Here is a 16,630-nt window from a genome sequence, read left to right on the forward strand (position 1 = left end):
ATATTGGACCAGATAGACTTAACAGGTATATTCAGAAAATTACTTCCTAATGCAGCAGAATATACATTCTTTTCAAGTGCACATAGAAGATTCTCCCAAATAAATCACAAATTAGCCCCAAAACAGGCCTCAACAAACAAAAGAAGACTGAAGTCATACCATGCACCTTTTCTGTCCACAACTCTATGAAACTAGAAGTTAACCACAGAAAAAAATCTGGAATGATCACAAATATGTGGAAGTTAAGTGACATGATACTAAACTATGAATGACTTAAACTGGAAAATAAAGAAGAAATAAAAACTACATGGAAACAAATGAAAATGAAAACACAATGGTCCAAAACCTTTAGGGTGTATCAAAGGCAATCCTAAGAGGGAAGTATATTGCAATACAAGCCTACCCAAGAAGCAAGAAAAGTCTCTATTTGACAACCTAACCTTACACCTAAACAAGCTAGAAAAAGAACAAAGCCTAAAGCCAGCAGAAAGAAAAAATAAAGAGTAAAGCAGAAATAAATGATATAGAAACTAAAAAACAACAGAACAGATCAATGAAACCTGGAGTTGTTTCTTTGATAAAATAAAATCAATAACCTCTAACCAGACTCATTAAAAACAAAAGAGAAAATACCCAAATGAATAAAATCATAAGTGAAAGAGGAGAAATAACAACCAACACCACAAAAATACAAGCTATTGTAAGAGAATATTTTGAAAAATTATATGTAAACAACCTGGGAAATCTGGAAGAAATGGATAAACTCCTTGAAACATATAAACTACCAAAGCTGAAATAGGAAGAAATAGGAGACTTGAAAAGACTGATAGCCAGCAAAGAAACTGAATGAATAATAATAAAAAACAAAGTCCAAGACCAGGTGGATTCACAGGGGAAATCTACCAGACATTTAAAGAAGAGTTAAATACCTATTCTTCTTAAACTATTCCAAAAAGTAGAAATGGAAGGAAAACTTTCAAATTCGTTCTCTAAAGCCAACTTTACCCTCAATTCCAAAACCAGATAAAGACACCACAAAAAAAGAGAAGTACAGGCCACTATCTCTGATACACAAAGAGGCAAAGATCCTCAAGAAAATACTAGCAAACTGAATCCAACAACACGTTAAAAAAATCATTCACCACAATCAAGTGGGATTTATTCCTGAGTTGCAAGGGTGGTTCAGAATTCACAAATCAATCAACATGGTACATAACAATAAAAGAAAGGATAAGAACCATATGATAATTTCAATAATGCAGAAACAGCATTTAACCACAACATTTATTCATTATTAAAAATCCTCAACAAAGTAGGTTTAGAGGGAACTTCCTCAACGTAACAAAGGCCATATATGAAAGATCCACAGCTAATATCATCCTCAATGGGAAAAAACAGAGCTTTTCCTCTAAGATCAGGGACAAAATGAGGATGTCCACTCTGGCCACTTTTATTCAACATAGTATTGGAAGTCCTAACCACAGCAGTCAGCCAACAAGAAGAAATAAAAAGTATCCAGATTGGCAAGGAAGAAGTAAAACTTGCCCTATTTGAAGATGACATTATACTATATAGAAAACCCAAAGGACTCCACCAAAAACTCCTAGAATTGATAAACAAATTTACTAAGGCCACAGGATAAAAAAAATCAATGTACAGAAGTCTGTTGCATTTCTATAAACCCATAATGAAGCAGAAGAGAAATTAAGGAATCCATCACATATAAAATTGCACCAAAAATAATAAAATACCTAGGAGTAAACCTAACCAAAGTAGTGAAAGACCTGTACTCTGAAAACTATCAAACACTGATAAAAGAAATTGAAGATGACACAAGCAAATGGAAACACATTCCATTTTCATGGTTTGGATGAACAAATATTGTTAAAATGTCTATTCTATCCAAAGCAATCTACACATTTAATGCAATCCCTATCAAAACACCACCAGCATTTTTCACAGAGCTAAAACAATCCTAAAATTTGTATGGAACCACAAAAGACTCCAAATATCAAATGTAACCCTGAGAAAGAAAAACACAGCTGTGAAGGCATCACAAATCCAGACTTCAAGTTATTTTACAAACCTCCAGTAATCGAAACTGTACAGTAGCAGCACAAAAATAGATATCGATCAATGGAACAGAATAGAAATCCCAGAAATAAATCCACAATTATATGGTCAATTAATTTTTGACAAAGCAAGAAAGAATATACAATGGGAAAAAGAGTCTCTTCAAAAAGTGGCATTGGGAAAACTGAACCACTTTCTTATATCATTCACAAAAATAAATTGAAAATGGATTAAAAACCTAAATGCGAGACCTAAAACTGTAAAAATCCTAGAAGAGAACACAGGGAATAACTTCTTTGATGTTGACCATAGCAACTTCTTTCTAGATATGTCTACTGAGGCAAGGCCAACAAAATCAAAAATAAACTATTGGGACTACATCAAAATAAAAACTTCTGCACAGGAAAGGAAACAATCAACAAAACTGGCAGAAATTTTGCAGAATATGAGAAGATATTTGCAAATGACATATCTGATAAAGGGTTAGTAACCAAAATATATAAGCATCTTATAAAACTCAACACCAAAAACACAAATAATCCAATATAAAAATGGACAAAAGACATGAATAGACATTTTTCCAAACAAGACATACAGACGGCCAACAGACACATGAAAAGATGCTCAGTGTCACTAATCATCAGGGAAATGCAAATGAAAAGTACAATGAGCTATTACCTCAGACCTGTCAGAACGGCTAAAATCAACAACAAAAAACAACAGGTATTGATGAGGATGTGGAGAAAGGGAACTCTCTTGCACTGGTGTTGAGAAAGCAAACTGGTACAGACTCAAAAAGTTAAAAATGGAATCACTGACAATCCAGCAATCACAGAACTGGGTATTTATCTAAAGAAAAGAAAAATACTAATTCAAAGTAAATTAATTGATGTTTATAGCAGCATTATCTACAATAGCCAAATGATGGAAACAGCCCAAGTGTCCATCAACTGATGAATGGATAAAGAAGATGTGATACACACACACGTACATACATACACACACAATGGAAAATTACTCAGCCATCAAAAAAGAATGAAATCTTAACCATTTGCAATGACGCATGGAGCTATAGAGTACTATGCTAAGTGAAATAAATTAGAGAAAGACAAATACCATATTATTTCACTTATATGTGCAATTTAAGAAACAAAACAAATAAGCAAAGGGAAAAGAGAGTGAGAGAGGCAAATCAAGAAACAGACCCAACTATAGAGAACAAATTGATGGTTACCAGAAGGAACCTGGCTGGGGGGAGGGAGGCGGGGGGGGGGGAACCTGGCTGGGGGGAGGGAGGCGGGGGGGGGGGGGGGGGGGGGGGGGGAGGGATGGGTTAAACAGGTGATGGGAGATTAAAGAGTGCACTTATGATGAGCGCCTGGTGATGTATGAAGTGTCGAATCACTATATAGTACACCTGAAACTAATCATACACTGTATGTTAACTAACTGGAATTTAAATAAAAACTTGAAAAAATAAAAGAAATTACATGACATTTAGAGTTATTATAAAACTATAGTGACTAAGATTGTGTGTTGATGGCAGAAATATAGACCCTGCCAGACAAAGCTGAACAGACTAGAGAGTCCAAAAACATATGTCATGTATAAGATAACTGATTTTTTATGAACATGACACTCCAAAGTAGTGAGGAATGGATCTTTTAAAAAAAATTATACTGCTTAATTGGATATTCATATGGACTCTGTCTTTACCACACATCATAATAAAAATATGTTCAGGTAAATGATAGATTTAAATGCTATAGGAAAACAATACAACTTCAGGAGGATAATAGAGGAGAATATCTTTTTGATGTTTTGGAAGATTTTGTAAAGAAAATACAAAATAGCACTAACCAGAAAGGGAAAATTTTATAAATTAGATTACATTAAAATTAAGAACTTTTCCTCAAAAGACACCATTAAGACACTGAAAATACCAGTTACAGGGAAGACTCTTACATTTTGTGTAAATAGTGAAGGGCTTATATCAGATATATAAATAATTATGATAAATATATGAAAAAGACACAGTAAACTCAATAGAAAAAATTGGCCAAGAGACCTAACAAAGTAACCAAATGGTCATAAGCATATGAAAAGGTGTTCATCACTTTTCAGAGTAATGTCAATTGAAATCACAATAAGATAACATTGCACATACCCATCAGAATGGATAAAATTTTAAAGAGACTATCAGCACCTTTTCCTCATGATGTGGAACAACTAGAAATCTTTTATTATTATTAGTTTGTTTAGTTTTGGGGGTGAGGGGCAGAGAGAGAGGGAGAGAGAATCCCAAGCAGGCTCCATGTTGTCAGCGCTGAGCCCAACACAGGGCTGGATCCCATGAACCATGAGATCATGACATGAGCCAAAACCAAGAGTTGGACACAACCAACTGAGCCACCATGTACCCCTAGAACTCTTTTAAAGTGTTAGTGGGAGTACGAATTGGTTATAGCTTCCTTGGAAAATTCTTTGGCAGCACCTAAGAATTCAGGTGAGTCCACTGATTCCACTCCTAGATATATATCTAATAAAAATCTGTATTAAGTACTCCAAAATAGAGTTTTCAAGAATTTTCAGAGCCACACAATTTGTAATAGTGCCAAAATAGAAACAACATAAATATTTAACAATACTAGAGTATATAAATATGCTGTGGTGTATTCATACAGTGGAATTCTAAACAGCAATTTTTAATATGAAATTTATTGTCAAATTGGTTTCCATACAACGCCCAGTGTTCATCATTTTTTAATCTGTTGTTTCACACTGTAACACAAATCAAGTTGACGTTCTGACATGTATTAAAGTAATACATATTATTGACTGAAATCAACTAGACTCAACATAGTTGTTTCCATTTATAGACGCTTCAAAAACTGGTAAAACTGATACAGGGTGTTAAAAGCCAAGACAGCGGCAACCATTGGGAAAGATGTAGAAATAGTGATTGGAAAAGAGAATTTAAGGGGTTTTAGATGATGTTCTGTTTTTTAATCTGAGTGATTAAACAGTTGTATTCATTTTGTGATGCTTCATTGTGGTGTGATTTTATGATTTGTACTGTATGAGAGTTTTAACTAAGTAAAAAAATTTTTTTCAAAATATCAGGAAGTTACATTACTGAAAATGAGAGAGTACTGGTTTCTCCACTAAAAAATGCTTACGTTGGCAAAATCAATTTTTTCAGAATTCTAGAATCTAATAGAAAATTTATAACAATCAGGGGAATGCTTAATGAAGACAGAAGTTGCTATAAAATAAGTCATGGAAATGTAATGTATACCATGGTGGGTATAGTTTATAATACTGTATTGTATACTTGAAAGTTGCTAAGAGAGTAAATCTTCAAAATCCTCACACAAGAAAACAAAATATTTTTAACCACCTATGGTGATGGATATTAACTAAACTTATGGTAATTATTTTACAAAATGTACAAATGTCTAATTATGTTGTACACCTGAAACTAATATAATGTTAAATGTCAACTATATCTCATTTCTTTAAAAAGCTGCTGAATTTTGTTAAGAGACCGCATGATATTTTTATCTTACTCATTTACAGTTAACTACTGGTGGCCATGAAGATAGCACCCTGCATTCTTCTTACATAGCTTTCTGGTGCCAGAGGGAGTAATAAATACAGACCTTCTTTTCATAGAATGGTAGTTGTACCTGACCTGTGTTTTTACCTGTTTGGTGACTCCCTGAAGCATTAGCTCAAGGGCTTACCTTTGTTTTCCTTGCCTCAGTGCTTTCCTGGGGTTGAAGTGGCTTCCTGGAAGGCATTTATCTGAGTAATTAAAGGCAGATGTACCAGCTGCCACTTACCTGGGGATAGGGATAACAAGCTGGGGCGAACAATAGATTGTTTATACTCTTGGAAAGAATAGGCTGTATAAGAAGATAGATGGGGGGAACAAAGGCTTTGTAAAGCTCCCACAGACACTGCAGAATCTAGATGTCTATATGCTGCCTACAGTTGGATACATGCTAAGAAAATACCTGAGAAGATTCTAAGTTTTCCCCTTTGGATTAACTTTAGGCACCATGCAGACAGTAATTAAAGGCTAATGCAGAGTTGGAAATAACCTGGCTATTATTGCAGCAGTTTCCTAACACAGAATCAACCTGTGCAGACATGGAAAGGATTTATTATTGTTGCTGCTGTTGTTTGGCTATAGTCATTTAATGAAATTGCTGTGAAATCACTAGGTCACCAGTAAGCTAAGGGAGCAGAGTTTTCAGAGGCCAAACACAGTGAAGGATACAATCTTTTGAAAAACTGTTTACGTTATGACTTTTCTAAACTAACAGCAAAAACTTACAACAAGCATCAACAGAAAAAATTGGGAAGGGAGAAAAATCTAATTTTCACAGCTTCCTCATTAATGCTCAAAAGTTCAGCTTTCAACAACAAAAAACACAGCATACAAAGAAACAAGAAAGCATGGCCCATTCAGAGGGGAAAGAAAATAATTTAACTGAAACTGTCCCTGTGATAGCTGACATTTTACGTACTATACAAAGATTTTAAGTCAGCAGTCTTAAATATGCTTAAAGAACTAAAAGAAAACAAGGATAAAGAATTGAAGGTAATCAATTAAAGAATTAAGTCTCACTAAATAGAGAGTATTAATAAAGAAAATTTATTTTAAAAAGAAACTAAATAGAAATTCTGGTCCTGGGGGTGCCTGAGTGGCTCAGTCAGTTGAGCTCCCATTCTTCATTTTATCTCAGGTCATGATCCAGGGTCATGGGATTGAGCCCCTGTTGGGCTCCATGCTGAGCATAGAGCCTGCTTAAGATTCATTCTCTCTCTCTCTCTCTTTCTCTCTCTCTCTCTCTCTCTCTCTCTTGCTCACTCTCGCTCTCTCTCGCGCTCTCTCTTGCTCTCCTACCCTCTCCCCGAGGCTTCCCTCCCCTCCCCGCATGCTTTCTCTTTCTCTAAAATAAATAAATAGGTAGGTAGGTAGGTAGGTAGAGAGAGAGAGAGAGAGAGAGAGAGAGAGAGATATTCTGGTGCTGGAAAGTACAATAACAGAAATGAAAAACTTACGCGAGGGATTCAGCCTCAGATTTGAACAGGCAGATAAAAGAATACATGGATTTGACCTTACATGGTAAAAAGGGTTATAAAAGAATATTATGAACAATTGCATGCTGACAAAGTAAATAACCTAGATGAAATGGATAAATTCTGAGAAACTACCAAAACTGACTCCAGAACAAATAATCTGAACAAATTTGTAACAAGAGATTGAATTAGTAGTCAAAGTCTTCCTTCAAAGAAAAGGCCAGGATCAGATGACTTCATGGTGAACTCTACCAATTGTTGAAGGAGGTAACACCAAATGCTTCTCACACATTTTCCAAAAACTAGAAGGGAACACATTTTAACTCGTTCTTTGGGGCCAGCTTTACCCTAATACCAAAGCCAGACAAAGACATCACAGGAAAAGAAAACTATGCAACAATATTACTTATGAATATAGATGCAAGCATCCTCAATAAAATACTAGCAAACACAATCCAGTAGAATATTAAGAGATTTATAAAATATGATCAAGTGGAGTTTGTCCTAGGAACACAAGAGTGTTTCAATATACACAAATCAATGTAATACCCACATCAGTAAAATGGAGGGAAGAAAAATAAGGTTATCTCATGCAGAAAAAGCATTTTACAGATGTCCCTTTCATGATTTAAAACCACAACAGCAACATTCAGATAACTCAGTGACTTCCTTATTGGAATGGAACTTCCTTAACCTGGTAAAGGGCATTTTTGCAAAACCCACAGATAACATCATATTCGATAGTGAAAGACTGAAACCTTTCCCTCTGAGATCATGAACAAGACAAGGATCCCTGCTTTTGATACTTCTATTTCATATTGTATTGGAAATTCTATCCAGAAGAGTGAGGCAAGAAAAATAAAAAGCACCTACAGTGGAAAGAAAAAACATTAGCTCTATTTGCGGATATCATAATCTTATATATGTATTAGTGTGTTTTTGTATACTAACAATGAACAATCCACAAAGGAAATTAAGAAAGCAATTCTATTTATAATAGCATCAAAAAATAAAATAAAATACTTTTTGAAACAAATTTAGAAACAAATTTAACCAAGTAGATGAAAGGTTTATACATTAGAAGCTATAAAACATTGCCAAAAAATATTTTAAAAACACAAAAATAAATAGAATGACATCCCATGTTTATGAATGTAAGATTTAATATTCTTAAGATAATAATATACCAAAAGTGATGTACATATTCACTACAATCCCTATCAAAACCCAATGGCTTTTTTGCAGAAATGAAAATGGTTATCCTAAAATTCATATGAAATTGCAAGTGACTCCAAATAGACAAAATGATCTTGAAAAAGAACAAAGTTGAAGGACTTACACTTCTTAATTGTAAAGTTTCCTCCACAGCTACACTGATCAAAACAGTTTGGTAATGTCATAAGATTAGAGATATAATTTAATGAAATGTAATTGGGATTCCGGAAATAAAATCATACATCTATGCTTGTTTTTTTAAACAAGAGTGCCAAGACAGGAGAAAGAATAATCTCATCAGCAAATGTTGCTAGGAGAACTGGATACCCACATACAAAAGAATAAAGTTAGACATCCCCCCCCCCCACCAAATCTATAAAAAACTTCACAAACTCAACACAAATAAAAACAACCAAGTTAAGAAATGGGCAGAAGACATGAACAGACATTTTCTCCAAAAAAGATGTACAGACACAGGAAAATACGCTCAACCTTGCCTATCATCAGGGAAAAACAAATAAAATGTACAATGAGATATGACCTCACACCTATCAGAATGGCTAGAATCAGCAACACAGGAAACAACAGATGTTGGCCAGGATGCAGAGAAAGAGGAACCCTCTTACACTGTTGGTGAGAATGCAAACTGGTGTAGCCACTCTGGAAAATAGTATGGAGGTTCCTCGAACAGTTAAAAATAGAACTACTCTACAACCCAGCAATTGCACTACTAGGTATTTACCCAAAGGATACAAATATACTCATTTGAAGGGACACATGCACCCTGACATTCATAGTAGCATTATCAACAATAGCCAAATTATGGAAAAAGCCTAAATGTCCATCGACTGATGAATGGATAGAGAAGATGTGGGGTGTGTGTGTAATGGAATATTATTCAGCCATAAAAAAAGAATGAAATTGTGCCATTTGCAGTTACACGGATGGAGCCAGAGTAGATTAGGCTAAGCGAAATAAGTCAGTCAAATAAAGACAAATACCATCTGATTTCACTCATATATGAAATTTAAGAAACAAAACAGATGAACATAGTGAGGAAAAAAGAGAGAAAAACCGGAAAACAGACTCTTAACTATAGAGAACAAACTGAGGGCTGCTGGAAGGGAGGTAGGCAGGGGCATGGGCTAAATGGGTGATGGGTATTGAGGGCACTTGCGATGAGCATTGGGTGTTATATGTAAGTGAAGATTCACTAAATTCTACTCCTGAAACTAATATTGCACTATATGTTAACTAACTAGAATTTAAATAAAAACTTGAAAGAAAAATTTGGACCCCTACTTCATACCATATGCAAAAATTAACTCAAATATAAGGAAAGGCTTGAATTTATAGCTAAAGCTATAAAATTCAAAAAGGAAGACCATGGGGGAGGGGAAGGGGGAAAAAAAGTTACAGAGAGGGAGGGAGGCAAACCATAAGAGACTCTTAAATACTGAGAACAAACTGAAGGTTGATGGGAGGTAGGGGGAAGAGGGGAAAGAGGGTGATGGACATTGAGGAGAGCAGCTGTTGGGATGAGCACTGGGTGTTGTATGGAAACCAATTTCACAATAAATTATATTTAATTAATAAATAAATAAAAATTCAAAAAAGAAAACAAGGTAATCTTTCATGACTTTGATTATGGCAGAGATTTTGTAGATATTACACCAAAAGCATAAAAATAAAAGAAAAATATAGGTAAAATGGCCTTCATCATTAGGTGAAAAGACAACGAGTTGGAAAAAATTTTCAAACCATATATCTAATAGAGTTTAGTTTTCATAATATATAAATAACTCTTAGAGCTCAACAATAAAAAGACATTTTTTAAATGAACAAAGGATTTGTGTAGACTTTTTCAAAAAAAGATATACAAATGGCCAACAGGCACATGAAAATATGCTTAACATCATTAGTCATTGGGGAAATGAAAACAAAGCCACAATTAATTGTGTATACCACTTCACACCCACTACAATGGCTAAAAAAATTTTTAAGAGGAAGAAAAGCAAGTGTTGACAAGGATACAGATTAATTAGAACCACATAGTTTGCTAGTGGGAATGTAAAATGGTACAACTGATATAGAATATGGTTTGGCAATTTCTCAAAAAGATAACTAATTATCATATAACTGAGCACTCCCACTTTTAGGTATATACAAAAACTTTTACATGAACGTTCATAGAAGCATTATTCACAATAGCCAAAAGCTGGAGACAAATACTTTTCCTGTATTTATTGAGATGACCATATGGTTTTTCTTCTTTAATCTGTCAGTATGATGAATAACAATATGGTGTTTGATTTTTTTTAATGTTTAACAAGTCTTACATTCCTAAGATAAACTGCACTTAGTCATGATGTCTGATCCTTTCTATATGTTTTTTATTTGATTTGCTAAGATTTTGTTGACAATTTTTTCACCTATGCTTGAGGAATATGGTTTTATAATTTTATTTTTTGGTTTTGGTAGTCAGGATAAGGCTGACCTCATAAAATGTGTTGGGGTTATTCTATCATCTTCATTTCTAGAGGAGTTCTTATAGAATTGCCATTATATTACCAAATAATGATACCATTCTAGATAGGTTTAAGGATTTGCTTTTTATATTTTGAAACTTAAATTTCACTATGACATTCACTTCAAAATTATTTTAATGTAATCAGAATTAACTCAGGTATTTTTTTATTGAGTGTGAACAATTTTTTTTAACTTTTTTAATGTTTATTTATTTTTGAGAGACAGAGAGAGAGTGTGAATGGGGGAGGGGCAGTGAGAGAGAGAAAGACACAGAATTTGAAGAGGCTCCAGGCTCTGAGCTGTCAGCACAGAGCCCAACGCAGGGCTCGAACTCACAAGCTGTGAGATCATGACCAGAGCTGAAGTTGGACACTTAACCGATTGAGCCACCCAGCCACCCCAAGTGTAAACAGTTTTATATAAAATATATTGTTTATTCAGGCCAGTTTTCATTGTTCTCTATTACACATAAAAATATTCCTACAGTCAAATCTTAGTAATTGTTCTTTTTTCAATTTAGATTTTAGTGCATTGTTTAAAAAGTAAACCATTGTTATGAGCTTAGAAATGCTTTAGCATATATTCATTCTCACTGGAATGGGATTTTTTAAATCAAATTTTGTCAATACCTCTTATATACAGTTAGAATGCCTATAATTTTTGAAATTTACTATAATTAATGCTAATGTATTTCTCATCTAGTCATGCAGATGGATCAATAAAATTTTGGGATGCTTCGGCAAGTAAGTTTTAAGTCTCTTGTTCTATAACAGAAAACCCTCAGTTAATATTTACGCAGAGCCATTTGCCACTTTTTACTTTGGATGATTAATATTTCAGATACAGTTTTAGCATATGTATATATAGCTGTGTTATAAAAATCCATTTCCTATGTTGGGTCATTTTAAAGTACTATCTCTACTATACTTTTCCTTTATAATATTAACAGATAGGACTGAAGTCTCCATCAGCAACCTGTTGTATTTACAAAAGGTAAGGTACATTGAAAAAACTACCATACTTTGTCAGATTAACTCTATTGAAGGAATTTCCTTCACCTCCAGCTCTGGTCCTAGAAAAGTTCTTTTATCTCACTAGTCTTCACTTTTCTTTTCCATTTGTCTATGAAGCCCTATGTGAATAAAAAGAAGTGATTAGATAAATGTAAAATTTCTTTTAAAATTTTTGAGAATTATGTAATTTAAGGAATAAGGTAGGCTGCCTCAGTGTTGAAGGGCACGCAAAGATATTTCAGAATTGATTGTATCTGTATATATCCTTCATAGTACTTTTATTTACTAAATCAGATAAATGAATGCACATATTTGACTATTAGGTAAACAGTATGATAAGAACTGTAAATGTAATAGAACTCGAATTCTGTTTGTTATCAGAAATTTGTGATTTGTTTGAACCAGGTAGATCCAGAAAGGGTAATTTGATGGGGTAATACTTAATGTGAGTTTGGGAAGATATTTAAGATTTTAATAGGAATAGGAGGAATAGAGTAAGTGAGCGAGGACTCAGTTTCTGAGGATGAACAACTAGCAAGATGAGGACTATAAGAGAGTGCTGGAGGTTTGAATCTTGTAATTATACCAGGAAATCCAGGTAAAAATGTCTAGCAGGTAGGAAGAACAGTCAAGAATGGAAACTAATGAAGAGGCAGTGTAAAAGTGGTATTTGAAGCTATAGAAGTAAACAGCTTCTGAGGAAGATTATGATAAACACAAAAGCAGAGGGAAGAAGGTTGATTATTGGTTATACTCTTAGCCTGCAAGCTAGAGTCTTTCAGCAATGGAGCAAATCATCAGCAAGAAAAAATGATTAAAATATTTAAAACCACGAATTTTGAGGCCCCTTTCTGAACTCACACAATAGAAATCAATGGCTCAGGGAGAAATTCCACAGGACAAAAGATTTTCTTTGGATGGACTTTTCTTGTAAATCTGACCTTGTTCCAAGAACACAATTTTATAGTAACATCCCACCACCTCAAATTCACTCCTTGGCATCTAAAATGTGAGAAGACACTTTAACATCCTAGTGATTAGAGTATATGCCACTCTTAAGCATGCATAATATTTTAAGAGGTTAATTTTTAAATATTTTATCCCATTCAAAACATATTATAAAGGCTTGCAGCATGTTTAATATTTTTACTGTAATTATAGGAACATATTTCCAGTTTAATGGATATCATTGAAGAAATTTCACTTAGTTTGTCAATTTTGTGGAATACTGTCCAGTACAGGAAGTGAGGTTATACTGAATTTGAATAATTGAGTTTATGTTTTATGTGTATTAGTTTTCAATTTGCTGACTAACAAATTACCACAACTGAGCAGTACTTACATATTATCTCACATTTTCTTTGTGTCAGGAATCTGGGTAGTTTAGCTGGGTTCTTTGCTCAGGGTTTCCTGAGACTGCAGTCAAGGTGTTCGCTAGGGCTGCAGTTTCATCTGAGATTTAGAATCCTCATTCAGTCTCATGTAGTTGTTGGCAGAATTCATTTTCTTATAGTTTTAGAACTCATGGCAACTTGTTTTATTAAGGCTGGTGAGGGAGTGTCTCTCTAACCTCAGAGAGGGCACCAGTTATGTCAGCCCCATTAAGGATAATCTCTGTTAATTAACTCAAAGTCAACTAATTAGGGGCCTTAATTATGTCTGTAGTATCCTTTTAGCATTGCTATGTCATATAAAATAATCATGGGAGTGATACCCCATCTGACATAGAAGCCAGGCTATAGCATCTGGTATAAAGCCTTACCCATTTTAAAAATGTTTTGATTTGACGTAATTTTAGACTTACAGAATAATTGAAAAAAAAATACCATGAAGTGTTATATAGCTTTTAGCCAGATTTTCCAAATGTCAATGTATACTACATTTGTTTTTCCACCCTCCTCCCTCTCCTTCTTCTCCATATATTTATATATACTTACAGCATTTTGTAACCATTTCTGAGTTGCAGATATGATGCTCCTTTTACATTACATGCCTCTAAAATACTTCACTGTATCTTTCCTACAAATAAGACATTCTTTTACATAGTCAAATTACAGTTATAAAAATCAGAAGATTAATACTGATGGCAATACAGCAATACCTGCTAACCTCCAGGTCTTACTCGGTTTTCACCAATTGTCCCAATAATATCTTTTATAATAAAAGAAAATTGAGAATTATTTATTGCATTTATCATCTTTTGGGTTTTCCTCAATTTGGAATTGTTTCTTAGTCTTTATTTCATTTAATTGATATTTTTGAAAACTCAGGCCAGTTATTTTGTGTAATCTTCAGTTTGGGTTTGACTGAAGTTTCTCATGATTAGGTTCAAATTATGCACTTTTGACAGAAACTCCCAGATTTTCAGAAATTTTCTTAAGGATCTTTTGTAGAATCAGAGCTTTTTATAGGAGAGTTCTTATCAGGGTCTAAAATGGAAAAAATATTCCCCCAAATAAAAATTCCTGAAAACAATTCACAAACCCAGAGTTTTTAAAAATTATAACTGATCCTTTTCTAATACAGGGCCACTCAGAAAAGATTCTTTCTAAAATAATTGCAGATTATTGGGCTTTCAATACTACTAGGTAGTAAATTACAAATGTTTCTCATCTTAAGGATTGTCTAAGAAATTTGTTGGGAGAAGAAAACCCTCTATGAATAACATCAACCTCTCATGTAGCAATCAAAGGGGGGAAATTGTGAAAAAGGATTAAGGGGTCTCCTTTAGGAGAGAATTAGGTTTAGTATTTCCATTGTCACCTTTTTGAGCCCCAATATTTTTATCAATAAATAAGGATAAAAATACTTCATTGGACTTTTCTGAGGATCACATGAGACAATGCATACAAAGGACCTACAAATTCATTGGTATATAGTATATGTTGAATAAATGTTTATTTTTCTCTGGAGTCTCCCTTCAGCTAAACTATGATAAGAGTTCATGACATTGAATGCTTACTAGTTAAAATATAATTTATTTTGTCTGCTTGGATTCTATTTTAGTAGTTTAACAAATACACTGAAAGAGTTTAACAACATCTAAGAATTAAGTTCAAATTAGAAGATAACTATGCTTCAATATCTTGTAGTAACTCTGCAGATGCTGTATAAGCTAAAAACTTCAAAAGTGTTTGAAAAACAGAAGGTAGGAGAAGGAAAACCAACATGTGAAATTGTAGAGGAAGATCCATATGCCATTCAGATGATTTACTGGTGTCCAGAGAGCAGAATATTCTGTGTTTCAGGAGTCTCTGCATATGTCATAATTTATAAATTCAGCAGACATGAAATTACAACAGAAATAGTGGTAAGTGATTTAAAATTTAATGTTCATAGCTAGAGTTATTAAAGCAATTATCATATATTTTGGCTAGTGCTTGATATGGTTTTAAGCCATCAAGACTGATGTATTTAGTCAGTAATCCAATTCATAGGATTTTAAATTATTCTTGTTACTTATATAACTTATTAAAAAATAGTTTGGCTTAAAATGATGAAAACAGTTCTGTATCAAAACCTTGTATTTTTAGATAGGATGTATTCTGTCTGTATAGAATTTATACAGACATTTGTAGCTTTATGCATAAATGTCAAATTAATGTGGGCTTTGTTGTATATCTTTATTAAAATTTTTTAGTTTGCCTTTTCTTGTCAATTTTTAATTTCTGTACAGCGACATTTTTATAGGATGGAAAGAATTATGAGCTACCTTACCTAATCTTAATTTTAAACTAATCAAGTAATTTAATTGTTCTGATACTCTCGTGGGATAAATTAAATCTAAATTAAGGCATCTATAGATAATTGGCCATCCCTACTGAGTCCATTTTACCATTTTATCAGAAAATAAAGATTATCTACTAAACACCTGTATATAACTTTTTACCTCAACAGCTAAAATTAAGTATTGCCCTGTTAAAGTATATTAGTTAAAATCCCAGCCTTTGGAGTCAGATAAGTCTATGTTTTAATTCTAGCTGTACCAGCGAATAGCTATACGATGCTGAGGTCACAAAGATCCAGTAGTCAGTAGTAGAGTCTGAGTAAGACCCAGTTTCATCACTCATGTGATTTTCTGTGCAAATAAAATAGAAAAATGGAAAGTAGTAATAAACTACAAACGATAATGAAATTTCATAAGGTTCTTATAAGGATTATATAAAATCATTAGTATAGTGTCTAGGTATAGTTGACAATAATTGGTAATGGTTACTGTCACTAGAGGGTTTTTTAATTTTAAGATAATTATAACAGTCATTTTGATAATATTGCTATATTCACACCCCATAATGACATTTTATTAAGCAACTGTTTTCAGCCTCAAAGATCCTGATTTTTACATTGTAAAGCAAATGTTTGTTGTAAAATCGATTTTAATTAAAGCATAGAATGTAATCATAAAGTACTTAATTTTTAAACATTTTTAGATTTAAAAAAAAGGTTTTGGATCATCTTTTATTCCAATACAGTTTATCAAATGTTTTTTAATTAAGCAAGCTAATGAAATTAAGAGCTGAGCTAATGAAACAAAAATTAGAATTTATTTTGGGAATGTTTTACTGAATTTGAAGGCAAAATTGAATGGTTTTTTTAAAACTAAAATCCTTGTACAAATAATTTGTGTGTTATGTATGTGTGTGTAAACACATCCAGTTTATTTTATTTACTGGAATAACTGACCAATTTCTCCTTTTACTATATATGGA

General features: G+C 33.3%; 1 protein-coding gene across 7 annotated transcripts in view; it reads left to right on the forward strand.

Annotated features, from left to right (window-relative positions):
* The window catches only part of STXBP5L (syntaxin binding protein 5L), a 379,589-nt gene that overhangs the window by 243,348 nt on the left and 119,611 nt on the right, over positions 1-16,630 (forward strand). For all 7 annotated transcript variants that reach the window (XM_019448501.2, XM_019448499.2, XM_019448505.2 and 4 more), the window contains exons 15-16: positions 11,611-11,651; positions 15,014-15,231. In XM_019448501.2, coding sequence (XP_019304046.2) covers positions 11,611-11,651; positions 15,014-15,231 — 259 coding nt within the window. The remainder of the gene's footprint in view (positions 1-11,610; positions 11,652-15,013; positions 15,232-16,630) is intronic.

Source organism: Panthera pardus, unplaced genomic scaffold (assembly GCF_024362965.1).
Source record: "Panthera pardus isolate Hobbes unplaced genomic scaffold, ASM2436296v1 HiC_scaffold_16, whole genome shotgun sequence".
Classification (NCBI taxonomy): Eukaryota; Metazoa; Chordata; class Mammalia; order Carnivora; family Felidae; genus Panthera; species Panthera pardus.